Raw genomic sequence first — 18,714 nt, 5'->3', positions numbered from 1 at the left:
ATTCTATTGTATGTTATCAATTCTCAACCTGACAGAAACCTCTTCCCATTTTTTATCGCTCTTACTTTCTATACACAATTTCCGACATCACGCATTTCAGGTCGTCTTTTTATTTTCTAGGTGTAGTATCGTAATTGAATTTTGCTTGTTTGGTTTATATTGAAGCGATGCTGTTTTGAAGTTTGCACTTGAAACTTGACAGTGATTCTTTTATTTATTTAATCTAAGGATATAGCGATTGAAATAAAATATCTGTGTTACAACCAAATGTATTTGGTTGATGGGTTTTGTATGGTGAAGACATTTTCACTTTTACTTTTTTTATGGTGGTAATTACAAATGATAAATCACAAATTGCCGCATGGGCGGATGCGTAGGATACAGTGTGAACGTATATTTACATGTGTGGGTTCAAGCTTTTTGCACATGTTACATTTTGGAGTGTGATTTTTTTTCTAAATCTGTGCTAATTTCTAATACTCATTAGGAATGCGTGGGTCCGAAATTACAGAGATTAACATTATAGAGATGTTAAAATTATTATTCGTATAATGGATTAAAATTTACATAGAAAAGTTGAGACGTTCTGTGAAAAAATACGAGAATATATCCGGTAAGATTTGTTTCGATAACTCATGTGTCCATCGTTTCTAAAACCGATTATAAATAACGTACGGCCGGCTGTAACACGTTAGGCGGAAGTAGTGACATTTTACAAGTAAATTATGAGAAAACCATGCGCAACTGGTTGTTTGGGAATTGGGTAATGAGAATCAATGCCAAGGCCTAGAGTCGTTTGAGTTCAGTGTTAATTGTTCACTTCATTTACATAGACATGCATGTATGAGATGTCGAAAGTTACGAATTGGAAAAAAACGTTTTGAGATAGTGCATTTGAGTTAACGTTACATTGCGATTAATGTACCGAAAACACAAAAAAACAAGTATTTATTGTAGAAAAAAGTGGTTGTAATTCTAGATGGCATATGGTTATTTGCAAATGAAGTTGTAATACGACCCTTGACCCTCTTGTTTCGTATTTCACACATCTCACTGAAACTCACTGTTTGAGGATCTTAAAGATATCAGTTGCGGTTGTAACACTATACAAGGTCATGGTGCTCGATTCCAAACCTATTAAATCAATGGTAGGTCGCCGAGAAACTTTACTAGAATTGAATACAGAGCAATGACTATTTTTGTATACTTGTTGGTGCCCATAGCATTAGCAAAATCCTAAGCGTGACGATATCAATTTAGCTGTATCTTTTCCTAGATTATGTGGGGCACATTTTATACATTATTCCAATTTTCCAACAACAAAATAAACGTTAAGTGTCTTTATGGTTATGCAAAATAGCACTTATGCAATTTGAACTATACCGTTTGTAGATCTGGGTTGGGAAATCCACGATGATTTGTACATACCTCGTTACAACCGATTCGTTTTTCTGTTTGCAATATATTTTTCATCTCTTTGCGATTATTATCATATGGAGTAACAGAAATACATTTCATCAAACAGTTAAGAGAAAGTGTAAGAGTAATTTTATACAAAAGATAGCAATTTAGATACGATTGTTAACTGTTAATTGTGGTACGTATGTGACCAGACAAAGAGAGCCATGGGTCAATGATACAGTGAGCTAACGGTGTGCGGATGTCAACCTCAAGTAAACTCGTTTAAAGCTGACAAACTACTGTTCCACTCAAAACTTACAACAATACTACTTCCATAACGGTTCCATTCGAAATGAAGTCATCAACGATGAAATTTGAATGTATCACAATAATTCAACTTTACAAGTTGAATTAATTCATTCTTTTCAAGTAAATCGTCATAAAATTTTGTTATTGTCTCTAAGTTTAATCAAGACAATCACAGCTTCCCGCATTCTAGACGTCCGTCGTTTCCTATTATCCTAATGTGAAGTAAAGTGCACGAATAATTCATGGATCTTAATAGCCGGTTGGATCTCATGTGCATCTTTATCGTCATTATGCTTAACCTTTTGCTTTCTTCTATCAAATTTCACATTTACTTTCTTAAATATCGATTGCGAATGCATCTCCGTTGGATCGATAATGATCAACAGAGCTCCTCGCTTCTGTTCTAACGATATATTTACATAAGAGGTATACGATTTAAATAAACTCTGATATTGCAATCATTCAAGTTTCGCAATTCTCTTGATGTGGAAGATGATTGTAGCGAAAAATGTCGTATGTTGATGACTTTGAGAATAAGTATTGCTCTTTTAATTGACTGGTGGAAACCTCTGTCAGCTTATTTCCGCGATTTGAATGCACATTATTTAAATACTTGTTGAATACAGGAAAAGCCAACCCAATGAAGGGAAAGCAATGATTTAACTAAGAAGCAGGTAAATCTATTTGAAGCGGCTAGTAAATGATTACGGAGGCTTTGACATTTTTACCAGACGTGTTTTGGTTCGAAACGAAGAAGTTTCAAAAAGCTTTTCAGTTCGATGATGCAATGGAAAAATGTTAAACGAAACAAACTTTCCTAACATTTAATATTTATATATACAAAAAACTGTCTAGAAATGTATAACATAATATCAGGAACCTTAGGAACATGATACCAGGAACCTGCTTGATATGATTTTGACTTCACTGGTATTAAAATCTGGTTTCGTATGTGAATTTTATACATTTACGGACACACTGATTACCGTTTACAGTTATTATCCGAAATCGGGTTAATGTCTTCAAGTTTTTACGGTTTCCCTTAAATTTCCATCTCAGGTACTGCATTAGTGACATTAATAACATGCAATGTGTTGCACCGCGCTACTTACTTTGATGAACTTTAATTAGTAATATCTTAACAAAGTCAATTTATTTATGTTGTGAAAGTATAAGGCATTAACCGAAACGTGTCTACAACAATGTGTTACCGATTAAAGAAAGTTTCACTTGTTAACTAACATTGAATAACGATCCGGTCATATCACTCCGTGGTTCCATTCATAAAGAACGAACAAAACTTTTAATTGAACAACAAATCTGCTCCTTATCTGGACCCTTTCTATCTAACGCATTATACGTCTAAACGAGACAAAAGCATCAACTAATTTGCTTGTCAGTACGAAATAATCAGTATTGGTCGCTAGTGACTCGTATGCGCGTTTTGTGTCCGAACAAATGACAGTGAGTTCTAACACCAAGTTTGGGTTACTTATCAATAATACTGAATATGAAATCTAAATTTGAAGTAATAAGTTTGATTTTACAATGTTTAGTTTGTTTGAGAAGTATTGTCAAATGAACGTCAGTTTAGAGGCTTAGCAAGTGTATAGCGGATATGGCCTGAGGTGCAACTCATTAAGAATACTTTCGCTACTCTCATGACGTGCGATACTCGTTCTTTTGTCACTGACAATTAGATCTATATCTGATGGTACAATATTATCACACACCGTCGCTCCACTGGGCCGTGGCTCCAGTCAGCTGATCATGTCCAAACTATAAAAGGTAATGCCCAATTAAGCTATCAATATCAACGGTTGACTTGATAATGTGAAACCAGAATGCACCTCAATAAAGACAAAGAGACAGATTCTCTCGGACGTAAATTATTATTTAAGTCACTTTGTCCTCACAAAAGTTTCCGTAAACGGAACAAAGTTCTTGTTTTAAAAGAAATATTACTTCTTTTGTTGGAGGCATTCAAAAAGCCCGTCGCTCCATCTTTGAAGAACTAATTTATCACTTATTTTTCGTTTCGCTAATAGTCCCGGTAATGACTGTATGATTTTAAATAGACAATCTTCGACTGGAACGATCGAAGAGGCGTTTTGCCCAGGAGTCACGATCTGATGTTATCTCCACTATAATACAACTGACGTGCGCCATCCACTGCCGACTTCCAATTTTTATTGCATTTAATTACACAACAACATTAGACTTTATTCCTATATAGGTATAGTTCATTTTCATGTAACCTATCACTACACTAATCTTAATATGATCGGTAACTTCGCAATACAAATGAAAACAGGTGATCGATTCAGAATCGTGTTTTAATCAATCCATGGAGGTTTGATTGTATGCGGTTTGATGTATTCTGATGAGTGCGCAGCCTAATTGCTATTTACTGACATATAGAGTGACTTATGTTCTTGACACGTTCCGTCACTAATTGTTAAGCTATTGTAATAGCTTCATTTAAGTGTGTTATGAAATTAAAACCGGATGTAATAAGATTATGTATAGTGTTGATTTTTTTTTTAACTATGATTATAATTTAATAGCTTTTCTGTGATGTGTAATAACTATTAAACCACATTCTCATAATGTTTTTAGTAGATTTTCACAGCCTGTTAAATTTTCGACTCCAAAATTAAGTTGTAAATTCTATTCTAATCTTGCGTCATTTAAAATAACAAATGAACACACAAAGCTTCAACAGTATAAATCGTAAGCGGTATCATTTTATAACTCGTGTTGTTACTTAACCTCCGAACTTACACTTTCTCCGTCGGTAAATAAATCGCTTGATCGATATACGCCAGAAAAACGTAACGACACTGTAACACATCTGCCTTTGTTATTGAAGACAAAAGTAATGAATCTTTATAGGTGTACTTATTATGCATTGTTAGATGTATTTTATAATGATGAGGAAAGTTTTAAATATAACATGTGATGATAATACGTGTCCTTATGAATGAAAATGAATCAATTATATATGTTTTTTTTTTATTTTCACCCCTCATGTAACATGGACATTTTCTTTTGGAATAAAAGAATATATCAAAAACGTTAATTTCATATTCGACTTTATCAGAGGTGCGTTCACGGACACTTTTAGCGGTATCCGTTATCAAACAACCTGTCCATAGAATAAGGCTGTATTTCTGTTTCAGTTTATCCTAGAGTACATTCACATGATAATTACGAAATGTCTTGACAAGTCGGACTGGGAGTATTTACTTCGTATATCGCTCACCTCACCTCACCATCTTATCTGTGCAGTGAAATGTAAAATGTACGACACAAAATCAATAAAATAAATCTAGTGTTGTTGTTTATCTAACGATTTGACCTTTGAAACATGCCGTGAGATCCAACCGCACCTTGACACTAGACTCGTAAATTGGACCTAATTTATAATAGTAAATCATGGCAGGGCGTTAAGGTTACACTTTACATTAAACATATTGACATTTCAAATTCAAAAGGTGAGCGAAAGGACAAACAAAACGTTAATTACATACAAATTGTTTTTTTTTGTAAATTTTCCACAAATAATTTAATAATTATATAATTCTTTAGAATCGTAAACATTTTTAAATATTATACAATAGCCGAAATTTAGTAAAACTGTTACATAAGTGCCATTAATAGTGCACGTTTGTGCATTGAGCGCAATTCTGCGCACGCGCAGCCGGCAAGGTCCATGAAGGCCGCCGCGGTGAAAGCATGAAGTGACGTCACACAGAGATTTATCTCGTAGTTTTTGTCTTACCATTGTCTATTACAATATTAATATTATAAATATAATATATAGCTTCTGTATATTTTGCACGAAATCCAATAGTTCATTATATTTTTATAGTGTTGAGTCTTAACTTCAATACAATTTCTCTTAGTTTTTTTTTCCTGTCATCGTATCAGGAACTGGAATATTAGGTATATTAAATATTCTACTTCACTCTAGGATGGATAAATTTAATTACTTTCTATAGGATATAAATATAATTTTAACAATGAAAAATTTATTTTTTCAACGCCTTACATATACATATTTTTTTTTAAGTTTGTTGCATCACAACAATGTTTTAGAAGCGTAATATTTTTTTTTATGTATTTAACATTTTTGATATGATGATACTTGAATATAATAGTTTGAAACTAGTCTGTAACCTTTACTAATGCTATATATGTACAATTCTTGCGCCACGTTACACTTATAAAATCCTTATGGCATTGTAGTGTTTGTTCATTATCGCCTACTTATCGATGCAATAAAATTAACGTCTATGTATTTTGGTCGGCCATGAAGTTGATTAACGATGACATTATGTGAAAAAACTTTCAACTATAAAAATAAGTGAATACAAGTGACACGTGAAGTTCAAATAAAATATTTTTGTTTCAAAAACGTTATTTTTTTAACAAGTATAACAGATTATGAGAAGTACTGTATAAAAGCTAATGAACTGTATAACTTGAAAGTCTAATTTCCTAATAGGCTACATGGAGTATAATCTATAAAACTAATACAAGGTCGCACATACCGCAGTTTTATTTTTAGCCGATCTTTCGAGGAAAGTTTTCTATTTTTTAATATTTTCATCTTAAAGTTTTCTATCTCAATCATTTCCGTATCTTTGGCTCCATTTGTTATCTCCACACAGATTGTCGCTGATATTAATATCTCATGAGATAAATCATCTTCGTCATTGTTTTTGATATCGAAGTTTGATCGCGCTAATGATAGTTTCCCTTTGTTTGATATTCTTCTTATATACTTCAGAATATAAGTCTCATTTTCAAACAGATTTTATAATAATTTTCACATTATTGGTATAGGAAACTCTAGAGTAATGGCCCTTAGACAAATTGTTGCATAAAAGTGGCAATTATTTGTTGTACTTCAAAGTGATTTAGAGTCCAGCAGCACTGTGACATATTACAAGTTACCAGGAAATTATGTTTTGATTTATGAACACATTGTATTTAAAACGAAACAGCGACGTGCAACTTCGAATGGCAAAAACTTTTTACATTAATTTCTACGCTGTTGATATGACTTGAAACTATTCCAACCAATCTGCATAATATCCATATTGGTACTAAAATTAATTTGGATTATGTCCAAAATAATTCTTGTTTTCATTACAAAAATAATGGTGAAACACGATTTCCTCGAGGTTGTAAAGCCGCGCGGATGTCGTTAAGACAGAATGCACGATAGATTAAACTCCCGTGTCGTGGATATCCCGGTTCACTTGTTATATATTGCGTGCGACCTACAGTCATTTAAATTGACATCTGTTCATTTGGCACATTCGATTATTTAACGAACCTAATAACAATAAAAAAATACATGTGTAGGTACATATATATTTATATAAAATCGAATATGTGGCAAAAATTTTATAAATGAAGCTTATTGTGAAAATAATATTTTAAAACAATATGTAGACAGTTGTATAATTAAATTAAATTTAAGAAAATTAAATTCCGGTGAAGAAATTTCGAGAGCTTTACTAATTATAGATACCATAAGCATTTCTGATGGTAAGTTGATTCCAAAAGCATTTGACACACACGTCTAAAGTTGTCCGAAATTGTTGAAAAAGAGCTTTACATTAATAATACTATATTCCAAAACTTCTAAAAAAAAAAGGATTATAAACAAGAGATGTTAACAAAAATGGTAGTAATCTCGATGAATGCCACGAGCCATGTTTGTATGTTGGTCAACATTTGCCCAACCGAGATCACAATTTGCCGTCTCTTGCGCGGTCATTACAATGGCGATCAATTTTCGATATGTCATATATCATTGTTTTGTTTAGAATTGATTGTATTTATCGTAACAAGAATCAGCTCGGATGTATGTTAGTTTGTCCGTTGTAACTGAAGTTGGGAAATGATAACTGATCAGCGAATTGTTACCTGTTGCCAATACTGTAGAAGATATAACCGTAGTTTTTATCTCAGAGTAGTTACAAAAATCACAAATTCCGTAAACCTCCACAGAAACTCGTTTGAAACCTGCAAATATTTCCGATCTAGTAGATAAAGCCACAGCTTTATTGAATCAACATCGTTATTCATAAACTTAAGCGCGATGTTGTTAAGAAAATTTAAACATCACTTCAGGGACTGGCTGTTAGCGGTAATCCGCACATAAATATCAAATAGAAACCGAAGAAAGGTGCTACACTGTTATGAAATGTAAATTATTAAGGTCCAAGTCGCACGCGAATTATACATAAATACATATATCTATAATAAGAATATTATAAAAAAATAGAATATCTATGTCAACGTTAATAAATCTCGAAGCAGGTGCATTTAAATGTACTGGATTCTAACTATTCGTGTTGGGGTATATTGAAATCAGACATACCGGTGTAGACTGTGGGCGAACGAGTTTCGGCAACAGATATTATATACAGAGTGTTATTGTTAAGTGAGATATGTCAGCACATTATCATGTCAATGCCAATATTGTTCGGATGATAATAATAATGTTTAAGGAAGTTAACAGGTCTGAATGAATATATTTGAATGATATAAATATATGACAAGTTTTGTTTAACGATAAATAAAAGAATATGAAATAAGATGCAAACAGGTTCAGATTCTCATTAAACTTGATTGAAACGAAGCATCCGTCACCCTCAGTGAGAGATTTCAATTATGCGCCATTGTGCTCGCAAAAGACAAGCCCTTTTATATCGAAGAAAGTAAAAGATATTCATAACCAGTTCCCAAAAATGCAGTTCCGCTACGAATTGACTTTAATATGTAGATCGTAATGCAAATGTTAAAAGAAATTTCTTACTACACATTCGAAAATGAAACGAATTGACTTTTACAATGCAGATAGCCCGAGAGTTAGTGATGAAATTTTGAACGACTTATTTCGTTTGGCAGAATTCCCGTTACAAGTTCAGCTCAAACTACAAAGACAGAACGCTGACGAGCCACAAATAATTCACGAAAAGAACGAGCGCAATGAATGGAGTGAATGATGATTTATAATGTCGCAGTTTAAAAGTACAAGACACGAGGTCGTGAACTTTAAAACGTGATTTATTTGGAAACTCGTCATGCGAGTGCCAGTCGCGGAGTCGGGTATCCGCCAGAGCATTCGTTAAACCATTTTCAAACTGTTTTCCTTAGTGTACAACGGGACAATATATTTGTACAACAAATATTTCACTTTAGTACTGTCGTGTTGAGTTTATTGTTTGTTCATGTCAACGATTCGCAGCAAAGTTTCACAGACACCGCAAACCATGGAGTCGTATAAATCTTTTCTATTGATATAATCTGATGCGAGTAATATAATGTTATGTTATATTCATAAAGGCCATTCATAATAGCTGGAATTTAAACATGGATCCGGAGTTATATTCGAGATGAAAAAGGACCGCTAAACGATAATATCATTGTTGTTAGTGGTGGACGTCCTTGCAAGGCTGTAAGGCTTGTGGGCCGCGCGTAGGATTATTACTAAAGGATTCTGTTCTCGGGCCGTGGGAACGTAGGGATTCTAGTCATACAAACCTCGACAAATTCATTGATTTTAGATGACAATAATCGCATTTATCGCTCCATATTTTGACACAAAATTGTTTAAGACAAAAACTAAAATTTTTTGGAACATATAAAATTTCCACGTCTAATAAGTGAGTCATCGCAAATCGTTGAAAAGCCCCTCGTAGTTATCCTTTTTCTCGAAAACCCCAAAAGTACGCAGGAAGTTCATACAGGCATTGAGAGTAGAAAATTAAGGCTGGATCTCCATTGTTTCAGAGGGTTACGTCAAATACTCCTCTAATACATTATATATACATTAAGAGTATAGACACATAAGGGTTTCAGTGATACCTATTCAAATACGGATAACATTCCCTTACCGTCCTCTTGTTCCGCGATGAATACACACTTTTCTTTGTGAGGTATGTTTGTCTATTGATACATCATATATAGATCCACAAAAAAAGGTGCATTCACATAACATAACACTATGTATATTATGGCTATCAATTTAATTTATAATAAAAGAACTTACCCAGACCGCATATGAGATAAGTTGGAGGCGGTTTCAAAACCGACCGAGAATAAGCCCCTCGGACCGTCTCAAGGGCCCTTGGAGCTCCTCCTACCAGCAGTACCCCCGGGGCCACGTAGCCAGCATAACGAAGCTCTGCCGTCGCAGCTGCTAAGGCACCCGCCCACCAACATTTTGCGTTCGCAGCCAGAAAACTCTGTGAAAGATTTGATTTATTTGAGTTTGGAATTACTGTTACATATGTATATTAAATTTTTATATTTATCTGTGCAAGGAACTGGCTTAAAAAAAGGAAATATTAATATTACTACTGTACTGTATAATTCAATACGTAATATTCTAGATTTTATATGTTAGGATCTGTTACTATGTAAACAATTATATTCATAACGTACACGTAAAACTTAGTAATAGGCAGTATAAGTTCAATCAAGGTCACAAAATGGTAGATATGTTAAAAAAAACTGTACATCCAATATATCTGCGGCTCTCGGAGAGTAATAAAAACGTTTTGCTAGTTAATTGATATCTAGGTATGTATGTATGTTTGATTTTAAGTATTGTAATATCAGTTCTCACTTCAAATAGTTCTCGCAACCCAAATATATACGTCACCTTGACATACAGTTTGTGTTTCACAACGGCACTTCACATCCTCGGTTTAACAAGTAACAGTTACCACAAACAAGTTAACAGAACTAAGCCAATTACTTGGTAAATATCCCCTTTGTAAATGTAAATTAAAGTAGTGGACAGGTTTAGGATTTAAATAAATGTTCTGGAACCTAAGCTTAACCAATTATTTTGTATGACCAAGAACCATCCCGGGATAAAGTGCCCATCCCGGGATAAAATGTGCACTTCAACCGCCCAGAAATTAGAATAAAAAATATCAAAAACGACTGGTTTTTGTTGCATCCACATTGATCGCCACGAATGAAATTAATTTATTTTTCTTCTTACAAAATTAATTATCTAAAAAAAAAATCTACAATTCAAAAATTTTATTTCTAATAAACGTATCTATGTCATTTTATTGAAATGAATTTTCGATATAATTAAAAATGTCCTCACATGGGACGATATAAAAATTGTCATCACTTTAACGTATATAAGCTCCAAACTTGTATCAATCATATAAAAACGTTGCCACGCTGTTTGTCGATTGTATACAAATGAAAGAGTAAATGAATTTAAGATATCACTTGTACCGTGAGTTCAATGAGATGTCAAATAAATAAAGCCTTCAGGAGGAATAATTCTACAAAGTAATTTATATTTAGTTTGTGGTTACGAAACGTTCAGTATGCGCATACATAGCAGTATGAAGTCATAACGCACAGGTCTCTATAAAACCATTGAACTTGTTTACATTTTTAGTCACGAGCAACCAAGTCAGTATGAGTTCTTAAATATTGCCAAGGAATTGAGGTATCTATTTCCGTTGGCTAAAGGAAAAAAGTTCCAGGATAGTTTTTTGGGAAATAAATATTACTATAGCTGTACGATGTTTACCACATCTTGATGTCATCAAACCAGCAACCCAGATGATGTCATAGCCGTTTCTTTATTGGTGGAAGGTCGTTCACTTAATGATGTCTAACATTAAAGTTATAAGAAAAACTAGTTAATATGGAGTTATTAATAAACACATCCGTAATCTTAGTTCGATTTATACGAGGATAACAATATTTTTAATCAGATTCCATAGCATTGATCCGTACAAGTACCCTTTACACACGTTTGCATTTTTAAACTAAAAACCGAGTCGTTCTTGTTTTTATTTATAGATCGCCGCAAAACTATCAACGTAGGTTTATGAATTGGGAACTGGAAACGGTCAATTAAATAGTTTATCGATGGAAACCTTTGGTAAGGATACTGAGGAGTATTAAGGTTACACGAGCTTAATTTAATGCTTAGGACATTCCTTGGCACTAAGTTGATAATAAATCAGGAAGCCTGACACAAGAATGTAACCTTACTTTATATGATAGAAGGAATGTCGATTACTTTAAGATGGCAGTCTAAAACCTTAAATATATAAAAAATGTAGTTACAATTTATAAAGAATTATAATTTTCTTAACAGAAATGTAACAGAGGATCTGAATACTTGGAACCATATTGAGAAATACGGCTTCAAAGTATTTTTTTATATTAAATTTTCGTAATATATTTTTTTCCTTTTTACATTTGAAAATGTTAGGCGGTATATTTAAAGTAAAAAAAAATATTTTTTTTTTAGGTAAGACTAAATTTAAAATATTTTTCATAAGATATTATTTTAAACGCACTCATTCATTACATTACATAAGTTAAAAATCGGATAACGTAACGAAGCCAAGAATATTTTTTTCCATAATAAACACAAACCCCTTCATTATGCGCATATGATTTTGTCGTAAAACCTGGAATTAAATCGACTCCCACGGGAACAGGCGCGGACCGTGACGTAGACAATGTGTGTTTACTTACGGAGAAAAAACTCGCAAACTCCCAACACAGCGATAACAGAATCACCTCTCCCAGTTACACGCTTAATTAATTGTATTGTTATGTAAGTGTGCAGTGAAATTAAAATAGCAATCAAAGCTTTGTTTTAAACGTATGTGAAACGGTGCGTTCACATATACGATAGAATATAGTTTATATTCATGTTAATATATATAAATATATAACATTGATTACTTTAAGCTTATATTTCAAAACAAGTAATTTTTCTTATATAATACAATAAAAAAATACGTTTTCAAAGCTTCCAAGTAAAATACATATCGAGGTGCTAAGCAATTATGACAAAGAGTTATTACCTACGTAAACTACTGTATTTTTCCGTGAATTAAATTCTAATGTATACAATAATGTTAAAGAGATCGTTTCAATTGTGCATTCATTGTTACGACTGAGATGCAATTCAAAATAGTTAGTGACATTTATAAGAAACTATTTTTTTTTGACTTGCGACGCTCTCGTTCAGACTGTATGCGAACCATTGAGATAGTATGGATTTACAGATACTTGACTATTTGACATTTGATTTGATATACTCATAAATGATAATTAATATTTGTACTATTTATTACATATTAGTCTATATATTCGACATTATATTTGTCTCTGTCACAATAACTCATTCAATGATATGGAATTTTAATAATAATTATTTTATAATATTTGTAAGAATTATCTCAATGGTTAGTATGACATAGACTTAAGTTACTACATATTTAATATATAATGAATATATGATTCAAATCACTATCTCTCCTGCGGTATGTGCAAAGAAATTGAATTAAAAAAAATAAATGTTGCGAAGGACACTCGTGAGAAAACGGAAACGCGACGTGCGAAATAATAAAACAATACGCAATTTACATGAAATCCCATTATTATTCAGGTGTTAAATAAACTGCACCGTCTGGGAACTATCGGTACAGATCAGCCGAAAAAATACGTTAGTCAGTTGCCGACAAAGCTGAACGCATACAGACTAACGTCGTGTCTTTTAACAGAAAACTAATATTCCATTCGTATAACACACGCGTGCTCGTTTCGTACAAATGGACTGTTTATTAGCACATTATTATGTAATTTATATTATAAACGACTTGAATTCTCATTTCACAATACTCATATCTCAAGTTACACGGAATACGTCACCTCACCAGCGGCCCGGTGAAATTAGAACTACACTTAAACACCATGAATGAAGAGAAAGTAAATTCAATGAACGAGTGCTGAATGGACAACAAACCTGTCAAAATATCTGACCATAAGCAGATAAATGGTATTTAATTGATATTACATTTAGTTATTACCACCTTATTCTAGTACGATCAACCGAACGGGAAATGTGTGGCGTAAGTTCTTTTGTTTACATAGGGCTGTAGCTGGCGATATTAAAGATATGTCTAATCGAATTTGTGATAGGCGATAAACAGATAGTTTTAAAAAGAATAAAAAATATAAATTTATGATATAATTCGCATTTGAATAATCTAATAACATTCGATCGGATGTCTCGGTTACGTTACAGCAACCGTGATCTCGGGCAGACGAGATGAGTGAGGTGTACTCGCGAAAAGGAATATAATTTAAAAGGTCTCTAAATAAAAAAAACTTAAGTAATATTTCGTATATAGCATGCTCGGTTTTCTGTCTGAACGATAAACAACTTATCGCAAACATCTTAATGTCATGCAAATGAAGATTCCTTGTATGTTTCTAACTTATTTTTCGTTACAACTATAATGTGCTTTAATTAACAGAATTATTGAACGTTTAATTTACCGTTTTTTTTTTAAATAAACTTCTGTATCAACTCTTTTGACATATCCTTGGTTTCAATCCTTGTACGCCATAATAATTGCTAAACACAAATAATAACTTCAGTTAAAATCACGATTGCAAATTGATAGGATTAATTGTGTACTGTTACGTTAATTAATTCAAAATACTGCGCCATTTTTTATTGTACCAACACATAAACGAATAAAAACCATTATATAACTTAGACCGGTATGTATTAAAAAACTAATTTCTCACAGTAACGTGATAGCCGGATGAGGAATAGTGTCTTTGATCTGCGGTTTTCGGATCGCCGTCCGTATTATGTACGTGGTCGCATAGAACCCGATGAAAGTTAGAATTTAATTCATTCAACATATAACTTTAGAACAACACGAGGACCACAGACAGTTTGTTTGACGTCTCAACGCAACAGATTACAAAAATATTTCCATTATTACAAAATAATTTATAACTATTTCACGACTATTATGATAATTTGAGAGTTTCAGCTTCGTTGTAATACTTGTGGTTTATCAACTATTTATAATGAGTTATGTTTTTAACGTTTTTTAAAATGCCTTCAGATCTTTCTTAATGTCGTCGGAAATATCATTTGATTAACGTCTAGTTTACAAATTTTTAATAAACTTTGGTTATACGTGACTTCACCTGAATCATATTAGAGCTCCGTTAATAACATTATGGAGATCTTCGATTTAAGGTTTCCAATAATTTAATCATAACGAAAACAAAACTATGCAGTTTTATTAAGGAATCGGGTATAAAGAATTTAAAGCGCTTTGTAATATTTCGTGTACGTACACAGATATAGACACATGTATGATTTAACAGCATCAAATGTGAATAATTACTATGCTGACAGTATTTTTATTTAATATTGATTACAAACGTCAATGTATTAGTCTATTTCATATTATTTATACGATATTTCCTGATACAGTTATGAGGTATCGAGTACCGCAGGTCAGAGGCCGGTTGTGTAATATGAAATAACTGATTTAATGTTATTTAAACATAATATTAATAATATATATTTTATTAAAGGAAGCATAACTTACTACTTGTTCGAAACTAAAAAAAAACATTTTCATTCCATCAGTTTTCACAATATATCTAATAAAAAAATGACTAGGTACGTTTTTGAAGACTATTTACGTTGACGTAATATATCTTTATATCCCTTCGCGAATAGTCTCTATGTGATTAAGGCTCAAGCCGAGTACTGATGGTAATTTATATCAATGGTATTACTATGATTTATTTGATCGCTGGCTCAGCTCATGTCATTTGTGATGATAATGACCGCTCTTGGACTACATCACCATCAACTATTGTTACGTAACTTTGACGGTAAAGATTTAGAAAATGGCGATTTACAAAAATTCGCTGTGAAATATGTTGTGTTATTAAACTTTATAGGAATAGTGTATGTATATATTTTATTTTAATATATTAGGTGCCTTCATATTGTTGAGTTTCATGAGGATGTTATCGATAGTTTTAGATCCCTATCCACAAGTTTTAACACGAAACTAGCTTTTTATTATTTTTGGTAGTGGATGTCAGGAGAATCGGATAAAACCAGATATTGTCGTTATATTAAAGCGCTACTTATGGTACGACAATAGTATAACAATTGACATAAAAATTTCTGAACGTTTGCTATCATGCAAAGTTAAAAGGTTCATTGACCTCGATGGTGTAACAAAATGTGTCTTAAACGATATTCATATATCACAATAAACCGTACCGCATTATGTACGCTCCATTAAATAACTCCCACAACTTAATCTGTCCGTGCGTCGCTTCCCGGAAGGTAGTCATTTTAGGTGATGCTTGATCTGGGATATTTATTGTTAATTTTAAATCATTACGCAATGAATATTAACATCATCTCGTTGTATTGATATTTGATACATTAGATGTAGTTGTTTATATTATTTGTTATTGTCAACAATATTTTACTATTGGGACAACAATTTACTATTGGATTCCCTTTGAGTCTTTTATAAATTGCCAATTTATTTCCTCTAAATATTAATTAAATGAACAGCCTTTATTGTGATGTATAGTATTTTTATTATTAGTCGATGTCCTTGTTGTAATCGGACCGCTGATAAATCCAATTCTTCCCAATAGCGCCATTTATCACGAGCGCTGAAAGCGGCCGTCTGCTAAATTACAGCCGACACAAATTGCTTGCAGCGCCGTAAATAGGCATTGGACTGGTTAAAGAATTCCGAAAATGAAGAGAATTTGTACAAAAATCATTCGATTGAATCAGCTTATTCGTATAGCAACAACTACATTTCGTTTTATTGACATACATAATTTTTAATATTCGACAGTAATATATCGTTAGAATATTATACGTTTTCATTGTATAGTTTATGCGTCTAATAAAAATACCCCAAAAATTATATAACAAATATAAAGGACATGAACAATGTGTATCTTAATTTTTTTATTACGCGAATATTACTCCGTTGCGACGTCAACGCGTCCGCTTCCGCTGTTTAAAGCTGCCGCGTCTTGTATCGGGTACGCGATTTTCTACATCGAGATGTATATTAACATTTAATTACTATTCATATGCAGAAATATTCATTATGCATGTATAGATTAGTTAGCGATGTGGCATCCATTAAGAAGTCATTGATACTGAATAATTAGAAAAAAAATATATAATAAAATCGAATATAGAGACGAATCGGTAATTTTCATTAATAAAATAGTAATGAAACGTACATTACGGGGCTTCATCGAAATATGCAACGTTCAAAATTAATAAATCACTACTACTACTACTATAGTATAGAAGGTTTATTCGTCCGGAAGGTCCGACGATTGGTTCGTTGGCTTGTTATTGCAGTCATCAAAGTTCAACGATTTGTAGCCAATTAATACAAGCATGGACTTTGATAACGACGGATTAAACTTAAATAATATTAAGTAGGTAATGTTTTTTTGCATTTTCAAACACACAAACATTATAAGATTCTTTCTACATATAAATAAAACAAAAACGCTTATATTCAACTTTTAAAAAGCAGTTTTGATTCACGTGTTGGGATTGTCGCCTGTAGTAATGTTTTAAATGCTGTTTGTTGATTTTGTCCATCTATAAACCTAATAAAATTATTTCAAAAAATCCTTAATTGTAATTGTATGTGTTACGTCACTTGTTAATAGTTCGATATACGGTTGACAATAAATTATTTATCACGTAAGATCTGTTATCAGGTGTCACGAGATTTTCATTCCTTATTTGGGATCTCCCGATCTGGAAATCTCTAAGGTTACCGCAATATGAACACATCGGATTGTAAATAATATTTATGATACTAATATTTTTTTATTTCAAACCTAGAGATATTTTAATTAAAATTTCTTTTTTTATAAATTTATTTATATATATATATATTATATTTATAGCTTATTTTCAATAATTTTTGACCATTGGTATAAAAATTATCTTTTCTAACCATTGACAAAGTTTAAATATTATATTTAAGCCGTAATCAGACAGTTATTTAAAAATCACATATATTACCTCAAACGTATCTACGTATAAGTTCTTGAAAACCTCTATAAAATAGTCATGAATACGTACAATTTAAATTATATTCCTTATTTATAGCATGATAGAGATCATAATGGAGTGCAGGTTGCTAGTAAGATTGATCCCTTAGGATATTGATTGGATCCAGAACTAATAACATAAGTCAGGGCTGTCCTTTCGAGGAGCTAACGAAATTATCTGCCCCTTCAGGTTTAGAAGACACCATTAGTATACAGAGGATACGAACAAAAACATAATCTAAAGCTTCCGCTCCATAGACCAAGTTGATCACCTCTTCTACAGGATACTATTTATATTTTTATTTATAAGTAATAAACTCCTTGCAATACTTTATTTAACACAATACATATTTTATCAGAAACGTATTATTTATAGATTTAAAACATACAATTAACATGTGTTAGTAATTAAAAAAACATTAAGTTTATATTAAAAACAAACATTAAAATTCCTGATATAATAGATATGTCACATTAATTATCATTAAACTATAAATACTCGTAGAGAGAGGAAATCTATCTCAATTCATACGTCACAAAAATAAACATTTAATTCAAATCAGCAATCCATTAACGATGTTTTTAAATTTCCCAACCAGCAGCCAAAGAATCTGTTTCCTTAAAATGTATTTTTAATCTATATATAAAAATGTCGCATCCATTTTATTTCCACGTCTCGAACCTTGAGCTCTTGGTAAATATTTCCTGGAGCCACTTGTATAAAATGAACTCCGGTTAGTGAATCAATAGTATTAAATGGCTCTATAAATAAATTCGTTTTCATAGCATCAAGCAATGATGAGAAGCTCGGAAACATTTAAATAGGGTTTAAATATATATTATATTATATGTGTACATACAGAAATAATAAAGAATTTTTATTGATGTATCACAATTATTGTTAAGTAAAATAATATTACGAGACATGTATATTGAAGCTACGAAAATATTGTAAGTGTGGCTACAAACAAATATAATATGTACGTCGCGTAGTAAGAATCCTTTAAAAGTCTGAAGGATTCCTATATCATCGGG

At 32.2% G+C, this 18,714-nt stretch overlaps 1 protein-coding gene across 2 annotated transcripts in view; it reads right to left on the bottom strand.

Annotated features, from left to right (window-relative positions):
• LOC116765578 (M-phase inducer phosphatase) overlaps positions 1-18,714 on the bottom strand; it is an 84,989-nt gene that overhangs the window by 28,970 nt on the left and 37,305 nt on the right. For both annotated transcript variants that reach the window (XM_032655093.2, XM_032655094.2), the window contains exon 3: positions 9,785-9,980. In XM_032655093.2, the coding sequence (XP_032510984.2) occupies positions 9,785-9,980 (196 nt within the window). The remainder of the gene's footprint in view (positions 1-9,784; positions 9,981-18,714) is intronic.

This window comes from Danaus plexippus, chromosome 11 (assembly GCF_018135715.1).
Source record: "Danaus plexippus chromosome 11, MEX_DaPlex, whole genome shotgun sequence".
In the NCBI taxonomy this organism is placed as follows: domain Eukaryota; kingdom Metazoa; phylum Arthropoda; class Insecta; order Lepidoptera; family Nymphalidae; genus Danaus; species Danaus plexippus.
Note: the sequence above shows the minus strand (reverse complement) of the source record. Positions and strands in the feature narration are given on the sequence as shown.